General features: G+C 49.6%; 1 protein-coding gene and 1 pseudogene across 1 annotated transcript in view; one reads left to right on the forward strand and one right to left on the reverse strand.

Moving 5' to 3' along the window:
- The window catches only part of EGFR (epidermal growth factor receptor), a 197,330-nt gene extending 195,528 nt beyond the window's left edge, over positions 1 to 1,802 (reverse strand). Inside the window, exon 1 of the mRNA XM_072791688.1 lies at positions 1,646 to 1,802. Coding sequence (XP_072647789.1) covers positions 1,646 to 1,733 — 88 coding nt within the window. The 5' untranslated portion in view covers positions 1,734 to 1,802. The remainder of the gene's footprint in view (positions 1 to 1,645) is intronic.
- Positions 1,803 to 16,409: 14,607 nt separating this feature from the next.
- On the forward strand, positions 16,410 to 16,538 carry LOC140613667 (U4 spliceosomal RNA; annotated as a pseudogene).
- Positions 16,539 to 17,855: the final 1,317 nt, after the last annotated feature.

Genomic DNA, 17,855 nt, shown 5'->3' on the forward strand with positions numbered 1-17,855 from the left:
GGGAAGAGCAAAGAGCTGCAAACACTTCAGGAGTTTTTAAAACACACACACACACACACAAAGTGATGCTTTGGAGGTGCTCCAAGAGTCAATTTAAATTAAGGAGGGCGGGGGGGGGGCCCTGTAGCAGAGAGGGAGAGACACCACCTGCCTAAGAGGACCCTGTTGCAGGAGCAGGACCACAGCCTCCAGGGCTCCCCGCAGAGATGAAGGGGAGCCCTTCAGACTCCTTAGAGGATGCAGAGCTTTCCACCAGCTCTGTCGGTGAAAAGACTAATCCCCTATTACTGAAATCACCCTCCACCTCCTCTTTCCTATATTTTGCAAGGTTGTTAACACTCCAGATGTTCCAAAAGAGCTTCTTTACATTAGCAGGTAATCTTTCCAGAGACCTTAGCAGTCTCTCCCCTACACCAGTGATCCCCAAACCTGGCTGCCCAGCGGACCCACCAGAGGAGCTCTCGAAGATCCTGATGCCCAGGTCTCAGATCAGACCAAGGAAATCAGGATGTCTGGGGTGGGGGTGGGGGGCCAGACCTGAGTTTTCGTTTGGTTTGGTTTGAAGATCCCAAGTGATTGTAACCCGCAGCGAAGTTTGGGAACCACACCGGCTTGTGCATTAATGCTGCCCTAACCAACTCACTCAGCGCCGGCCAATGACATCAGCAGCAAGTACAGACCTGACTCTTGGAACCCGGGTTGCTTGATTTTGAAATTGTGTAATTAAGCCTTCGGAGGCATGTTTCTCATGTCAAGTGGGTTTATGGCCGGTAGTCACGAAGCCAAGGCTCGCTCATGTTCAGTCTGGACATTTGGCACCGGTGAGCCACAGACATCAGTCCTTCTTTCAAAAAACATCACCTTCAATATTTCGGTTGGCCCAACGTCAAATTCTTCAAAAAGGCTAAAAGGAACATTCCCCCCCCACGAGAGAAGTCTCGGGATCTTGAGAAGGAAAGTGTGCCGTGGGCCTCATTTCGAGAAGCGGAGGGGACCTGAGCAGGACGGGGCTCCGTGCGTCCGGGCGCCGCCGGGAGCCTGGGGACGCACCCCACGGGCTGCAGGTGCCGGCAGGTCCCGGAGGTCCCGGAGGTCCCGGAGGTCAGGGGCGCGCGCGGAGCCCGGTGCGCCCGGCGCGCAGGGGGATGGAGAGCCGGACAAGCGCCGTGGGGCCGCGCGCGGGGGAGCCCAGCGCACCCCCTTGTAGCCGAGGAGGGCAGCCCGCGCCTCCTCCCTCCCGGCAGCCACAGGCAGAGGCACACGCGAGACCCCCCCAGAAGGGTGCGCGCACCCCAGGAGAGGGCCCGCCCCGGCTGGCAAGGTCGGGGTGCAGCGACACCCGGGGGGGGGTGTGCTCGGGAGGTCCGCGGCCGCGGAGGGGGACCCGGCTCGCCCCGAGCCCCGGGGGCGCGCACCCCGCACCCGAGCGCAGCCGGGCCCCGGGAGGAGGCGCGGGGCGCCCCGCGGCCGCCGAGCCCGGGAAGTTGCGCGCGCTGCAGCCCCGCGGGCCCCGCGCAGGGAGCCTGCCGTCCGGCCGCCTGGGACGCCCCGGCCCGGGAACCCGCAGCCGCTCCTCCTCCCACGGCCCCGGCAGGGGCGCAGCCGGCCCTCCAGGAAGCGGGAAAGGAGGGCGGGAGGCGCTCACCTCTCTTCTCCTCCAGCGCCGGGCTCGCCTGCAAGTGCGCCGCCAGCAGCGCCAGGAGCGCGGCTCCCACGGGCCCCGGGGGGCGCATCGCGGCGGGCGGCGGGCGGCGGGGCCTGAGGTCGCGTCTGCGGGGCGGCGGCCGCGGGACGGGCTCGCGGGGACTCGGGCCGGGGACGGACTCGCGGGGACGCGGGCGTGCGCACCGTGCCGGGGGCGGAGGCTGCGGGCGCGGCGCGGCCCGGACGTCTAGCTCGCGGGGGCGGGGGCGGGGGCGGGGGCCGGGCCGGGCCGGGCCGCCGGGGGAGGGGCCAGGCGGCGGCGGAGGCGGCGGCGGGAGGAGCCGAGCGGCCCAGACGGCGGGCGGCGGCGCCCCGTCCCGGGGACCCGGGGACCCGGGCGTCCCTCCGCCCCCCGTGCCTCCCCCTCCCCCCCGCCCCGTCCCGGGGACCCGGGCGCACCTCCGCCCCCGTGCCTCCCCTTCCCGTGTCTCCCCCTGGCGGAGCAGCGCCCCCCCGCCCCGTCCTGGGGACCCCGGCGCATCTTCGCCCCCGTGCCTTCCCCTCCCGTGCCTCCCCCTGGCGGAGCAGCCGCCCCCCCCCCCGCCCCGTCCTGGAGACCCGGCGCATCATTGCCCCCGTGCCTCCCCCTCGCGGAGCAGCACCCCCCGCCCGGCCCTGGGGACCCCCGCGCATCCCCGCCCCCCGTGCCTCCCCCTGGCGGAGCAGCCCCCCTCCCCCCCGCCGCGTCCCGGGGACCCGGGCGCACCTCCGCCCCCCGTGTCTCCCCCTGGCGGAGCAGCCCCCCTCCCCCCCGCCCCGTCCCGGGGACCCGGGCGCCCCTCCGCCCCCCGTGCCTCCCCCTCCCCCCCGTCCCGGGGACCCGTGCGCACCTCCGCCCCCCGTGCCTCCCCCTGGCGGAGCAGCCCCCCTCCCCCCCGCCCCGTCCCGGGGACCCGGGCGCACCTCCGCCCCCGTGCCTTCCCCTCCCGTGCCTCCCCCTGGCGGAGCAGCCGCCCCCCCCCCCGCCCCGTCCTGGAGACCCGGCGCATCATTGCCCCCGTGCCTCCCCCTCGCGGAGCAGCACCCCCCGCCCGGCCCTGGGGACCCCCGCGCAACCCCGCCCCCCGTGCCTCCCCCTGGCGGAGCAGCCGCCCCCCCCCTCCCGCGCCCCGTCCTGGGGACCCGGCGCATCATTGTCCCCGTGCCTCCCCCTCGCGGAGCAGCACCCCCCGCCCGGCCCTGGGGACCCCCGCGCATCCCCGCCCCCCGTGCCTCCCCCTGGCGGAGTATCCCGGGCCCCGCGCCCCGCGGCCACGCCTGAGGCCCAGGCGGGTAATGGCAAGGATGGGAAAGCACCCCGTATTCCGGGCGCCCCCACCCCAACGAGGCAGCCGAGCCGCCGCTCTCAAGTCTGGGGGCCCGTGGCAGCCCCGCCCACCCCCGACCCCCTGGGACCCGACTCCGGGCTCACACCCGGGCTCGCAGAAGAGCTGAGTGGACGCGTGAGGAGCGACGCGCACGGCCAGGGCTCCCCGGGAAGCTAACACGCGCGCTCAGTCACTTCGCAGAAGATCAGCGCTTCCAATAAAGGCTCCAGACAAACCGCACTGGAGACCCTATTGCAGAAGCCAGGTGCCCCCCGCCCCCCCTCCTGAGACAAGAGGGTCACTCAAGCAGAAGTTCTGGGAAGTCTGCTAAGGGTTTGGCCAGAAGCAACTAGATTTTCTCCAGCTGCAGAAACTTTTTAAAATTTTTTTTATTGGAGTTCCCCCGGTGCTCATCCGGCCAAGTGCCCCCCTCAGTGCCCGTCACCCACGTCACCCGGTCACCTCAACCCCCCCCTCGCCCACCTCCCGTTCCACACCCCTTGTTCGTTTCCCAGAGTTAGGGGGCTCTCGTGTTTTGTCACCCTCACTGATATCTTCACTCATTTTCTCTCCTTTCCCTTCAGCTGCAGAGACTTGAGCTGCAGAGACTTGAGCTTTTGCAGAGCACCGCCTCTCCTCACTGCTCCTTCCCAGAGGGGGCAGGTGGCCGCTGGCCCCATTCTACAACCAGATCCCCTGCTGTCCTGGCCAGACTCACTAGTGACATTCATCCTGGTCCAGCCCGGGGTGTTCTCACTGTTGGAGTAGGAATCCCCAACCTAAAGCAAGGGCACTTAAAGTCCAGAACTCTCCTGTTGCTGGAGGAGGGGTCCCGAGCACAGGGCTTCTCACCACCCCTAGAACCTGTGTTTTTTTCATCTGAATTTAGATTCATTCTTGTTTGTTCCTTTGTTTTAACAGGTAAGAAGGAGCACTGAGCCTGCTGAACTCATTTAGCCCCTGGTGAAGAAGGCTGTGAAGATCCTGCAGACCATGTTTTGGTTTCCTCCACATGTTCCAAACAGGACTTCCAGCAGTTTGCAAAGAAACACAAAGACGGCAGGAACACAAGTTGGGGAAGAGCAAACCAGAAACATCACAGCGGAACATAGGATGAATCTGGAAGTGGGTCTTACAGAAGAGCTGCACACGACAAAGTCCCTAACAAAGGGGCGTACCTAACAAAGACAACAGAACTGACTCTAACACTTCTGTCAAGGAATACGGGAGGTGGCACAAATCAGAGTATCTTTATGTTAAAACATTCAATCAATTAAAACTACAATGAATTTTTTTTAAAGATTTTGTTTATTTATTCACAGAGACACAGAGAGAGACACACACACACACAGGCAGAGGGAGAAGCAGGCCCAATGCAGGGAGCCTGACGTGGGACTCGATCCCGGGACTTGATCCCGGGACTCGATCCCGGGACTCCAGGGTCACGCCCTGGACTGAAGGTGGCGCTAAACCACCGAGCCACCCGGGCTGCCCAAAAGTACAACGAATTTTTAAGACTGCATTAGCAATTTCTCGCATGGGCCCCTCAAAAGAAGACAAAGTGTCAAGATTTTAGAGTTCTCTCTAGCCACCTCTTTGTTGCAGTATGAACCTTTATAGTGATGTTTTGTTCCAACAACCTTTGATATGATCTGATGGTATCTCAGGAAGCAAAGCCTTATTAAAACAATTACTCAAGGAGGCAGTGGGACACTTCAGGCAGACCACCTGGTACTGGGTTGATCCCAAGGAATGGAGAGGAATGTGTGACATTAACATCCTACTGGGACACCTATCTCAGGTTTGAGTTTCTCCTCTGAGTTTGTGATAAAGGGGTGACATTCCAGATAATTTTGTACTTTTTGGCAGGTAGTGGAGTGGTCTGAAAACGTGCTGCTTACAAGGTGAAAAACTATATGACCGAGCTGGCAGGAATGGCATCCTCTTAAGAGAACAAAGCTTTGCCCAGACTGGGCCCTGCATAAAGGGTTCTCAGGCACCCAGTGTCTGCAGAGAGTGCTCCCAGGGCATATCCCAGGCCATATCCCGGGCAAGAGCCACTGCTGCCACCACCCTAGGAATAGCAGGAGCAGCCCCAACTGCATGCTAAGCACTGATCAGAAGTGAGCTCAGCTGACCCGTTAGCTACGTTATACTCTGTTTGCCTTTTATAGCAAGATGACACTGGCTTGGAAAAAGTTAAATAAATAACTTCCCCGACATACCAAAGTAGAATTTGTGAGTCATGAAGCCAGCCTTGAACCCAAATCTAGGCCGTGCTCCCCATCATTCTAATACTACGACTTTTCAAATAGAGACATTAGGACTCCATATTCTATTTCAGAATATATCTTGGAAAGTTTTTAGAGAAGTCACTACCCAAGTTTCTGCTTGGCCAGAAAATTTCTGGATAAAGCACCCACAGACACCGTATTAGCAAGTATGTATTGAGACTCTAGTATTTCCCATATTAAATCTCACGTAGGCTATCAATTTTCATAACACAGGCTGTTGTTCATTCTCTTTGCCAGCGACAAATTGGAAACTTTTTTGCTCCTCTGATGAGCAGTTTTCCTCTTTGAAGAGCTTTCTGGGTATTTTTTTTATTTTTATTTTTTAAAGATTTTATATATTTACTCATGAGAGACACACAGAGAGAGAGAGAGAGAGAGGCAGAGACATGGGCAGAGGGAGAAGCAGGCTCCATGCAGGGAGCCCGACGTGGGACTCAATCCCGTGACTCCAGGATCACATCCTGGACTGAAGGCGGCGCTAGACCACTGAGCCACCCGGGCTGCCCCTTTCTGGGTATTTTAAATAAGAGTTTAATCTTTTCTGAAAGAACGTGGTGGTGAGTCCCCTGCAACCACACACCCAATGGAAAGGGAGGAGAAACAGGTTATTTGACAGGATAAAGAAAGGAGGGTGTCAAATATTTTAAGTGCCTTCTTAGACGAGAGGCATTTGACCACCTGTTTTCTCTGGCCTTTGAGGGCAAAGCAAGGAATGATGAGGAAAAACACTAGGTTGGCAGATTTCAAAAATTTTTTAAATAATCTTTGGTCACCGAAACTAGAGCTAACAGTGGAATGAGCTGCCTCTGAGTGGAATGGTTTCTCAACCTTAGAGAGCTTTGTATGCAGGAGCAATACTAAGGTGGGTTGTGAATTAAGGGCTGAACCAGGTCCCTTACGATCCTAAAATTCCAAAAGAACATGCATTTCTAAAACAGGTTCCCATTTCGATGTCCATGCATTCAACAGCTCTTCCGAAGGTGTATTTTAAGAAGATGCAAAGAATTCAGCAACAGGGTTGCCCCTGGGGAGTCGGGTGGGGGGGGGGGGAAGGGGGGTCAGGGGTTGGAAGGAGGCTTATTTTTCAATGGTTCCTTTTATACCTTTGCAATTTTGTACTGTAAACAGGCATCACCTATTTCTGTAAAGTGAGGGTCAGTGACCCCAGTAGGCCCCCTGCTGAGGTGGGGGCTTCTGGTGACAGACTTTTCTCTGTTTCTTCAGCCACTTATTGTCTCTCTTTGAGTCAAGTTATTTGCATTTGACTCTGAGTTGAGACCTGTCTCTGGCAGAGTAGGGAAGAAGCTGCTGCTTCTTTTCAGGGATTATATGCTGACCCAGAGCTGCCGAGGCATTCATTTGTCATTAGTATTCTTATTAACATTATATGTCATTAGTATTCTTCATTATCTCTAGGGTTGAGGGTTATGTAATGCTTAAAAAGCATGATCACTTTTCTGAATGCCAGTTTCTGGCATTGTTGAGATGTTTGTAACTACGTTGCAGGGGATCTTGTAGGAAGTTTCTGGACCCTGCACGTTGCTTCGGCCACATTAAAGGTTGAAGACTGAGATTAAATAATTTTGTCCAAGATACGACTACGTGTCAGGGATAGTTATAACCAGAAACATTAGCCTCAGGGTTGCAACTGGTGGCCTGAAGAGCAAGTTCAGAATACAGATGTGGCCTGTGTGGCCCGTCAATATTTCCTTTAATTGAATTGATGACGTTTAAAAATCAGGACATTGCATATTTTAAAATACGGATTTTGTGGGGGTTTTTTTGAAAAATGGAAAGTGCTGGTGAGCTGGGTCTGCTTTCAAGCAAGGTGGCAACTTGCTGAGAGATAACTGTCTGCTTCAGAAAGAATATTAGGTCTCCAGCTCACAGGGACACCACCAGGCTTGATTCACCAGTTCGTGGATCCCGCAGGGCTACCGCAGGCATTATTAAGGCTTGCAACTGCACCCTTCCTGGTTAAACAGTACTAATGTCAACCATGCCATAGGTGTGGTTCTCATGTCTGGTTTTCCTCAGCTTCCCTTCTCTTTCCAGCTCACCCTCACTCACCTCATGTGTGGGCATATGCATTTGTTGATAGATTTTGATCCAAAAGTCATAATATATTATATATCACAATAGACCTCATCTTAGATTAGCATATTTCAAATTTTAGCACATTTTGATTTCTTTTTAAGATTTTATTTATTCACGAGAGACAGAGGCAGAGACACAGGCAGAGGGAGAAGCAAGCTCCCTGTGGGGAGCCCCGTGCAGGACTCGATCCCAGGACCCTGGGGTTCACGCCCTGAGCCAAAGGCAGATGCTCAAACACTGAGCCACTCAGGCATCCCTTGATTTTTTCTTTTTTTTTCAGAAAACACAGATGTTTATTACTGCTTATGCCTATATACCATTATCATGGTTAACATCTTACAAGTATATATATATATATATATATATATATATATATATATATATATAAAATTATTGGAGACAGATAGAGTCCTGTTGTGGGATAGAGAAAGAAGGACCTACTTCTCAATGGATGGTGCATGTACAATGACCATGTACCATGAGCTGACCATGACCTGGCAGTGGAAAAAATCCAGGGTAGGAGGAGGAGTTTAAGAGGGTGCCTGCACTAAATATTATTGCTTATCTTGCCAATCATCAGCAAGTTTTGTCCAGCTTATCTGTCTATAATAAATAATAAATGGTAGAATATGTGCTTCATTAGGAAAGAAAGAGAGACACTTGGAGGTATTTTTTAGCTATTTATAATTTAATATTTTAACTAATATAATTATGTCTCTTCTCACATGATAGAGGTAACGAGGCAAAGACCTATCGTCAAGCTTATATTCTCCTCTAAATGAGAATTCAGGGCAGCCCTGGTGGCGCAGCGATTTAGCGCCGCCTGCAGCCCAGGGCCTGATCCTGGAGACCCTGGATCAAGTCCCATGTTGGGCTCCCTGCATGGAGCCTGCTTCTCCCTCTGCCTCTCTTTCGCTCGCTCTGTATCTCTCATGAGTAAATAAAATAAAATCTTAAAAAAAAAAAAGTGTTTAAAAAATAAATAAATAAATGGGAATTCAGGGCACTTCACAAATGGAGAGAATTGTGTCACTTTATTTTTCTTCACAAAGAATATAGATGTAGCGAATAAAGGATTTATCTGTCCTAAACAAGGGGAAAAAATCACTTTTGAGGAAATCTCCAGAAGTTAGATTCAAAGTGGCAGTTTAATTTTTCTTCAATTTTATTTTTTTGATAACCTCTACACACAACATGGTGTTTGAACTTACCTTGAGATCAAGAGTCATATGTCTACTGACTGAGTCAGCCAGGCGCTCCTGAAAGTGGCATTTTTAGATGGTAGCAGGGTCTGTAGGGGCTGAATGGAGGAGGATATTATAAGTTAAGAATGGTCAATAGGGCTAGAAAAATCTAAGCTAATTGCTTTCCTATCTCTGCAGTTGAATGGAAAATGAGACATTATTGCAGTTGTTAATTTTGTAGAACTGAGCCACAAGAAAGCCTGGGTGGAAGCTGAGGTTGGGGAGAGACATGAAACACAGGGCCCTGCCAGTTTACAGATGACAGGTTGACCACCTCGTCCAGATGAATGGCTTCAGAGAGGGGACGGATTAATAAATAACATTTCAGTAATAAAACGAAACACAACAGGGAGTTCTCAGGGTTCTTAGCTATTGTATTAAAATTCACAGTTGGAATAAATGGCATTTACTCTACGTTCGCTGAGTCCAAAGTGACTGGGACAGGGGTCAGTTACCAGTTCCTGCTCCCACAGAAATTATAGTCAGCCTGTCAGAGGTCACCTAGACTACCCAGATGTGATATGTGAAGGAATAAGAACCTTTCTACCTTAATCATCAATTTCACTGATTTTTTTAAAAGATTTTATTTATTTATTCATGAGAGACATACAGAGGGAGAGAGAGAGAGGGAGAGAGAGGCAGAGGGAGAAGCAGGCTCCACACAGGGAGCCTGATGCGGGACTCGATCCCTTGATCCTAGGATCAGGCCCTGAGCCGAAGGCAGATGTTTAACCATTGAGCCACCCGGGCGTCCCAATTTCACTGATTTCTAAGCACCACCGAAAAATAGAATGTGTCACTATTCTGCTACAGAAATGAATTCTCAGCGCCCACACTTAGGGAAATCACTGTGTCATCGGAGATGAGTGACTTGTTCTGCCCGGGTGGCATTTAGTTTTGGAACCTGGTAAGATAATTTGGCAAGGGCCTACCGCCTTTCCTTCCGAGTAATGTCGCTTGAGAACAATTCATTGTCTCGCTTGAGAACAATTCATTGTAGCCCAAGGGGAAGTGTCATGCGTCCCTCAGGATCTGGCTACCCCAACCCCCAAGGGAGGCCGGAACCTTCTGGTCCCCTGGAAGTCAGCCGTATCACATGTTAACGGAGGGAAATGAGTGGCTTCTGGGTAGAAGCTCTCAGCGTAGGCTTCCCTGAGGCTCCTTTCCCTCTTTCTTGTTTTGCCTGGTGATCCTCTAGAGAGGGGCTTCCTCCTCGGCCTGGGCCCAGATGGAATTGACGCTGGGGCGCAGATTCTCCGCTGGACGTACAGGTGACATCTCCGTGATGGGCGTGAGAGTGGCAGAGAATCAGCCTTCAGCAGGCTGTGGGGACTTTCAGGTTGTCTCTTACTTCCTTGTACCCTAACATACTTTAATTTATACAAGAATTATTCAACCCCTAATTATTTGTATATTTTATGTATACTTGATATTACATTTTCTGTTTGACGTATAAGCATTCATATATATGTTTCTTTTCTTTTCTTTTTTTTTTAGATTTTATTTATTTATTCATGAGAGACACAGAGAGAGAGGCAGAGACACAGGCAGAGGGAGAAGCAGGCTCCCTGCAGGGAACCCGATGTGGGACTCGATCCCGGGACGCTGGGATCACTCCCTGAGCTGAAGGCAGATGCTCAACCACTGAGCCACTCAGGTGTCCCCATATATATGTTTCTATAATATATATGTGGCACCTAAATGTGGTGCCTCTCGATCCGATGGGGCCTCCAAATGTGGGGCAGTGCCAGAGAAGCAGGTGGCATGGGAGGTGAAAGGGTTCACTGGAGACAGAGCAAAGGAGATAAAAGTTTGTTGTATACACCGCAAGGGAGCTGCGCATGGAACAGCAGAGGGGAGGTCGCGAGGTGATGGGTGGAGGCTGTTTCTAAAGGGGAAAGATGAGGGGCAATGGCCAGAATGGGATGCTCCCTCTTTGGTAACTGTGCCCAGTTGTAAGTAGCCCCCTGGTCAACCTGGGCCTACGGGTATGTTGAGGTGGGCGGCCTGATGAGCCCGGTCTGCATTCCATTGCTGAAGTCTGTTTGCCTAAAAGTGGCCTCTAAAATAAATATATTAATATTTGGAATATATCATGTATACACACACACACATATATTTAAATTGGGGAAGGGCATGCAGTAAAGCTATGATCTAAAAATCGCTATTAACTAAATTGACTTTGAGCATGTTTTATTTTTTTGATCTTTCCAAACCAAAAGCCTTGTTTTTTTTTTCCTCTGTAAATTGTCACAAACGTTTGCCCTACAGATGTGTTATGACTTGAAGTAATGTAAGCACCTAGAGCATAGCACTCGCCAAAAACTGCCACGTACCTGTGTTTTTGGAGCTATGGGTTGCATATAGAACATTCTTTCATTTCCATTGAGATTTCCCTATATGCAGACAGAGCAAAAAACAAAGACAGTCCACTGGCTCAGCCAGGAGCCCCCTGCCACGGAGTGCACCCCCTTAGATTTATCCTTCAGTTGGTCTCCATGGTCATATGAACAATCTAAACATAGAATTAGTCTTTGAATGTTTTTTTAATTTAAGAAAAGAAGACCCCCTTCCCCATGGCATAACTTAGCAACAGTGATTTTTCTCTGAGATTTCTAATGATGAACTTTGAGGACCAGCCTTGTTCCTGGCCCTCAAAAGAACTGCTATTTGTTGTAGCAGCTGCAAGGGAAAAAAGGGCAATGAATGTCCCAAAGAGGGCTGGCACCGCAGTGCGTGCTCCAGCCGTCTGCAGATGGACGCGCTAACAGGGCCCAAGCCGTGGACTCCGTCGGCTGGCACTTTTGGAGCCCGGCTGGAGGCCTCACCCAGCCAGTGCCTCTACACAATAGCTCCCCGATTGCCTTTCTTCAAAGGTTGCTTTCAATCCTGCCTCCTTTCCTGTGGGGCGGGGGTGGGGGTGGGGAGGAGTCTCAGGTTCCAGACTGATACTGGGATCTTAGAGCAGCTGTGAAGGTGAAAGTTAGCTGTATTCAAGCCGGAGGGATTCTGAGGCCAAAGCAGAGAGCAGGAGGAGAAGGCTGCTGGGGCTGAGAAGGCCTCTGCAAAGACCAGAGGGGTTGCCCTGGGGAAGCCCCAGGGCCTCCTGCCCCCAGGCGCTAGGCCAGGATTTTTGTGGGATTTTGACATCTGAGAGCTTCACCTGAGACTTGTGGGAAGCTGGCCCTGCATCTGAGCCACACCTTGGGATATGCATGTGTGGTGTTTGGATTTCCTTCTTTTTATTATGTTTGCCTACTTTAAAAAAAAAAAAAAATCCTGGGAGCTTTTGTGTCTTTTCGTGAATCTTTCACTTCTTGTTTTAATTAATTCTTAAATTATTATTATTATTTTTTAGATTTCATTTATTTATTTGAGAGAGAAAGAACAGGAGCAAGGAGGAGGGACAGAGGGAGAGGGAGGGGGAGAAGCAGACCCCCCTGCTGAGCAGGGAGCCCATGGGGCTCCATCCCAGGACCCTGGGATCATGACCTGAGCCAAAGGCAGACACTTCACTGACTGAGCCCCCAGGTGTCCAGTCTTTCATGTTTTTTTTTTTTTTTTAGATTTTATTTATTTATTCATGAGAGACAGAGAGAGAGAGGCAGAGACACAGGCAGAGGGAGAAGCACGCTCCCTGCAAGGAGCCTGATGTGGGACTTGATCCCAAGACTCTGGGATCACGACCTGAGCCAAAGGCAGATGCTCAACTAGTGAGCCACCCAGGGGTCCCAGTCTTTCATGTTTAAACAAGGGATTGGAGGCAAAATTAGTCAGGGAGACTTGGGGGGGGTGGATTTCCCTGGTTTCTGAAGGATGGAGAAGGGGAATATTGGTTCCTTATCTCCTCTCCTTCTCTGAGATTTGGGATGTTTCTCAAATTTCTCCTTGAAATTGTGAGATTTCCCGCAGTGTCTTTAGCCTACCACCTGCAGAAGAGGGAGGTCCCAGATGTCTCCAGGAAAACCGGCCGGGGAGTGGGGGTTCTTTTTCAGCGGGCAGCATTGAGTGGGCCATGCCAACCATTCCCAAGCATTCAGGGAACCAGCGGCAGGAGCAGTGGGTTGAGCTCCTAGCCCCACCATGGAGGGCATGTCCCAAGATGCGTGGTTCCTCAGCCAAGCACTGAGATGTCTCTCCCCCCAACATGTTTTGCTCTCGGTTTACCCTAGACTGGGCGAGGGTCTGACCTGACCCTTTGGAGAGTCCTTCTGAGTCTTCAGGGAGGTGCCAGGTGGTAGGCCGCTCACCCCGGCTCCACGGGCCCTCTGAACTGACTGCTGTTTGACAGAGGCTAGAACCACCTGCAAGCGTGGCCACGTCTTCTGGAGGAAACAACCCCCCCTCCCTCCCCAGCCCTCCTGGAACTGGGGAGCAGAAAAGCTCTCATCTGCTCCCTGTCACCCAATCCCTATGGTTCCATCCTGCCTGCTCTCTGTTTTTCCTGGGGTGCGACATCATTACCTAGCCCTGGAAGATCTAAGGACCCCGAGGTTCTACATAAGAGTGAGATAAATTCTGTGGCCTTGGGCAGCTTCGTGGGCCAATCTGGCCAGTGATGCATCTTCCCCTGGACCTACGGCTGCTCTGTGGGCTCAGAAAGAGATGGTCTTTGGCAGATGCAGTTCTTCTGCTTCATGTTCCAGCTACTTGTAGCCTCTGAAGTGCCTCCTTCCCTGGTTCCAGGATCCTGGCTACAATGTTACCTGACCCCCAGGCAGAGGAATGAGGCCTCTGCTATGAACAGACAATCCAGGATGCTGTGCCCTCTCCAGGGCGGTTTACACACAGAAATCCCCCGTTCTTTTTCTCTAGCAGCAGCCGGGATGCTCTTCTGGTCACGTCCTGAGACCTTCCATTGATTTGTCACCTCTTTTACCAGCAGTGGGAAACGGAGCTATGGAGACTATATAGACCTTTGCCCTCTTTTTCACATCTTGTTTGGGGTTAAGGAGAAAAGCGAGTGGAAGACAGCCTTCAGTGAGTTCCAGTTAAATGCGTAGTAAACTCCTAAACATCACACTTGTGCACGTGCACTTGGTTGAGAGACTTGGGAGTCCTGAGCAATGTTTACTGCTCCATCTCCAAATTGTTAGAACAGTGCCCAGCACACATTCTAGTGGGTGGAAGACTGCCAGTACACATGGATATTACAGGACAAGTGCTGCGCAGAACCAATAAGGAAGGAGCATAAAGATTAATGAATTTGAGTGGGATGGTGTGAGGGCCTCAGTGAGAAGGGAGCATTTAAATGCATGGAGGAGAGTCAGTGAGTCAGGCAGGGGGTTGGAACACAAACTAAAGACAGCAAGAAGGCCAGTGTGGCTGGAATGGAGTGGGCAGTGGGAGAGAGGTCAGAGGGGCAGGGGGACCACAGGGCCTTGGTAAGGTATTGTAATGCTTTTAGCTTTTACTGAAAAATAAATGGACAAAAAAACTGGAAGACTTGAACAGAGAAGTGACATGCATGATTGACTTAGGTCTTAACTGGATCCCTTTTGGGGTGGAGGCTGTGTCCAGAATGGAATGAAGGTAGGGAAGAGGCTTTTGCAATAACTCAGGTTAGATGTGGGCCTGACTTGGTGCTGCAGAGGTAACGACATGTGGCCAGAGTCTGGATGCAGTTATTCAAGAGCTGATAGAAATTACTGATGAGTTGAATCCGGAGCTTGAGAGAAAGAGTCAAGGATGACCTCAAGGCTTTGAGCAGCAAGTGGGGGATGGTAGTCTTCATTGAGATGAAAACCAGAAGGGGAGGAGAGGTTTGAAAGGGGGAAGTCTAAGAATCCGGTTTTGAGCTTGCTATGCATGAGATCCTTTCAGATTTTCAAATGGAGATATTAGGTAAGGAGTTGGATCTAGGAGTTTGGGCCTTAGGACAGTGGAGGGCAAAGATAAAACTTGAGATCATCAGTATACAGGTACTACTCAAATTCTTGAGGTTGAAGGAGATCCTAAAGGGGTTAGTAAATAATATATTTGATAAGGACACAAGATTAAAGTCCTAAGCCCTGGGGCCTCCAACGTGAAACAGGCTCAGGAGATAAGAACGGAAAAGCAAAGGAGAGGAGTGGCCTGATCTTGGAAGCAAGTAGAGAACAGGTTTCAAAGGGGAGGGGTTAATCAGCTGCATCAGAACCTGCAGACACATGAATGGGATTCTTTTTGACACAGTACAGTATCTCCTTTGATGTATGGACTATAATTTCTTTTCCTGGTTCCTTATGGAAGGATGTTTAGAATATTCCCAAGCAGAGGAGGAATAGAGGAATAACCTGGAGTACTGATTTCACACATTTGCAAGTGAAATTCCTGAGTGTTTTGTTTCTGATTCAAAAAGAAAAGTTATTTTAATTCTCCTTTGAAGATCTGCACTTTAAAAATTAAGGTATAATTTACGTGCAGTAACATGCATGCATTAAATGGCTTTATATGGCTCAGATTTGCATTTCTCTGTTGTCTAATTAGGTTTTTCATGTACCTATTGGCCATTTGTGGAGTCTCCGTTTTAAATCTTTTGCCTATTAAAAAAAATTATTACCAACTTGATGGAGGTATAGTTTACATATAATAACCTGTAACTGTTTAAAGTGTAAAATTCAATGAGTGCTGACAGCACAAGCCCCTGTGAAGTCCCCACAAGACAGGAGACATTGTGGAGCGCCTGGCTGGCTCAGTAGAGCATGTATGTGACTTGAGCCCGAGGTTGTCAGTTGGAGCGCCCACCACGGGTGTAGAGACTACTGAAAAATGAAGTCTTTAAAAACAAAATACAGAGGACATTTTCATCTCCCCAAAAAGGTTTCTCGTACTCCTTTTCAGACCAGACCTCTCTATTTGCCTTTGCTTCAGGCAACTACTGATTTACCTCATGTCACTGTAGACTAGTTGGCATTTTCTAGGATTTCAGAAGGAACCTAGACTTCAAAAGGAATCATACAGTATGAAGTATTTTGTGTCTGGAGCTTGCACTCAGTTTATTGATTCTGAGATTCATCCGTGTTGTCACGTTTACGAGTACTTTGTTTCTTCATAGTACTGAGGACTCCATGGTATGGATGTGCCATGTTTTGTTTATGTTTTGTTCATCCGTTCACCAGTTGTTGGACGTTGAGTTGTTGCCAATTCTTGACTATCATCAGTATCAATAAAATTGCTATGAATATTCATGCACAAGTCTTTGTGTAGATGTGTTTTATTTCACTTGGGGCAATACCTAGGAGCAGAATTGCTGAGTTGCAGGGCAAATGCTAGTTTTACTGCTCCTTTAATTCTCTGCTATATCATGTCGTCCTTAAAGCTGCTGTATTTTGGTAGAGCTACCAAAACATTTCTGCCTGCCAAGGAATAGCGGAAGGATTTTAAGGTAAAGCAGATATTATATTTGTTTAAATTTTTAAAAAATCTTATTTATTTATATAGCAGAGAGAGAGAGAGAAGGAGAGAGAGAACACAAGCAGAGGGAGTGGGAGAAGCAGGATCCCCACTGAGTGGGGAGCAGGGCTTGATCCCAGGCCAGGATCATGACTTGTCCCCACGGTAGATGCTTATCTGAGTGAGCCACCCAGGTGCCCCAAAGCAGATGTTACGTAGACAGTTTCCTGGCCATAACTTGACACATTCAGACGCTAAAGTCATGCTTACTTTTCATTTCTACATGGAAGTATGTACCTATAGCTAGAAAAGGGAAGAAGTTGGTGACACATTTCTCTAAATCCTGTTGTATTTTAGGAAACTAAAAGCTTAGCATAACAATAATCTTTAGCTTTGCGCAGTGGCAGTATTGTAGCCAATGAGGTTTATCCAAGGCGCAATTATTGCTAATTGAAAACAATAATCTTTATTGATGTTTCAGACTTCCTATAATTTCATTTGGGTGGTATCTAGAGGTAAGATTGGACGTGATATCAGTTATTGGCATGAGTAAGACAGTTCAGGTGTACTGTATATCCTGCTGTCTTCTTACCATGACTCAACCAGTCCAAGGAAAACAACAGAAAATGAGTTCCTAGTGGTTGTCTCATTGTAATCAAATGACTTTGACTTAGAGATAACACAACACACCTGGAATTTACTAGAAGAGTGCTTACAGTCTATTTCAGCATTAAAAATGTGATATTAATTAGTGGATGAAAATTAGTGCTCAATCTTCAGGGCAGTGCACTTTTTTTTCTGACTTCTTGAAGATTAACGGGGATACCAAATATTTATGAAATTGCACCCTCTGTTTCTCACAAACATGGATAAAATAGCTTAAAAATGTTTAACTGTAGCTAAAATGAAAATCACAGAGATGATAGAATTTCCAACTAAGCTAGCAAAGATTGGAAAAACTACACACAAAATACAACATTAATTACCAACTTAATTAGGATCTGTAATATGTTTGATTAATAGATATATAAAGTGATACGTTTGTAATAGCCTAAAGTAAATATACATGGTATTAAAAATGAGGATATTTACCACCTATCTCAGATGAAAATGTAAAAGGAAATGGAGCACAATCCATACATAAAAATCTGTAATGGGAAGGACAGCAAAGAAAGATAACCGGAGAAGAATTCAGACAGAATTACACACGACAATGAAGAACAAAACAAAACCCATTTAAATAAGGGGACATAAAACATGAATGTATAGCTCAAATGGGAATAAAACAAATAGAAATGAAAAATATTTTTCTTTCTCAGGAATCAAAGAAGAGAAAACTTAATCACTTTTCAGTGATTTTATATATGTAGGGTCAGTGCATTCAGGGTGAAGCTAGACATTTATTTATTCCTTTTGGTGGCATCCTAAAATTTTGAGAACAATATGGGAAAAAAAACACAATCACACTTCAGGATCTTTAAAAATATGTATATAGCCTTGGAGCCACTGAATTTACTTTTAAAGCAACAAGTCCATATGTAGTGCTCATCCAAATGCCACTTTTCAAGGCATGGGACAGATAGACAAACACAGCACAGCCGGCCATCTGCCATCTAACCTGTCAGGGAGAAACAACCACCTGCACCTGTCCCAAGCTAGCCTTTACAACAGAAATCGTGTGGTTCTCAGTCCAACAAGACCTGGGGAGAGGCTCGCTTGCCCTCCTGGACTTCCCAGGATGGGTGAGTCCTCAGTCTCATTTCCCTCCTGCTGAGAATTGTTCACAGCTCCTTTCAGACTGTTTAAGAGACCAGAGGAGCTTGAAGAGTCCTCAA

Source organism: Canis lupus, chromosome 21 (assembly GCF_048164855.1).
Source record: "Canis lupus baileyi chromosome 21, mCanLup2.hap1, whole genome shotgun sequence".
NCBI lineage: Eukaryota > Metazoa > Chordata > Mammalia > Carnivora > Canidae > Canis > Canis lupus.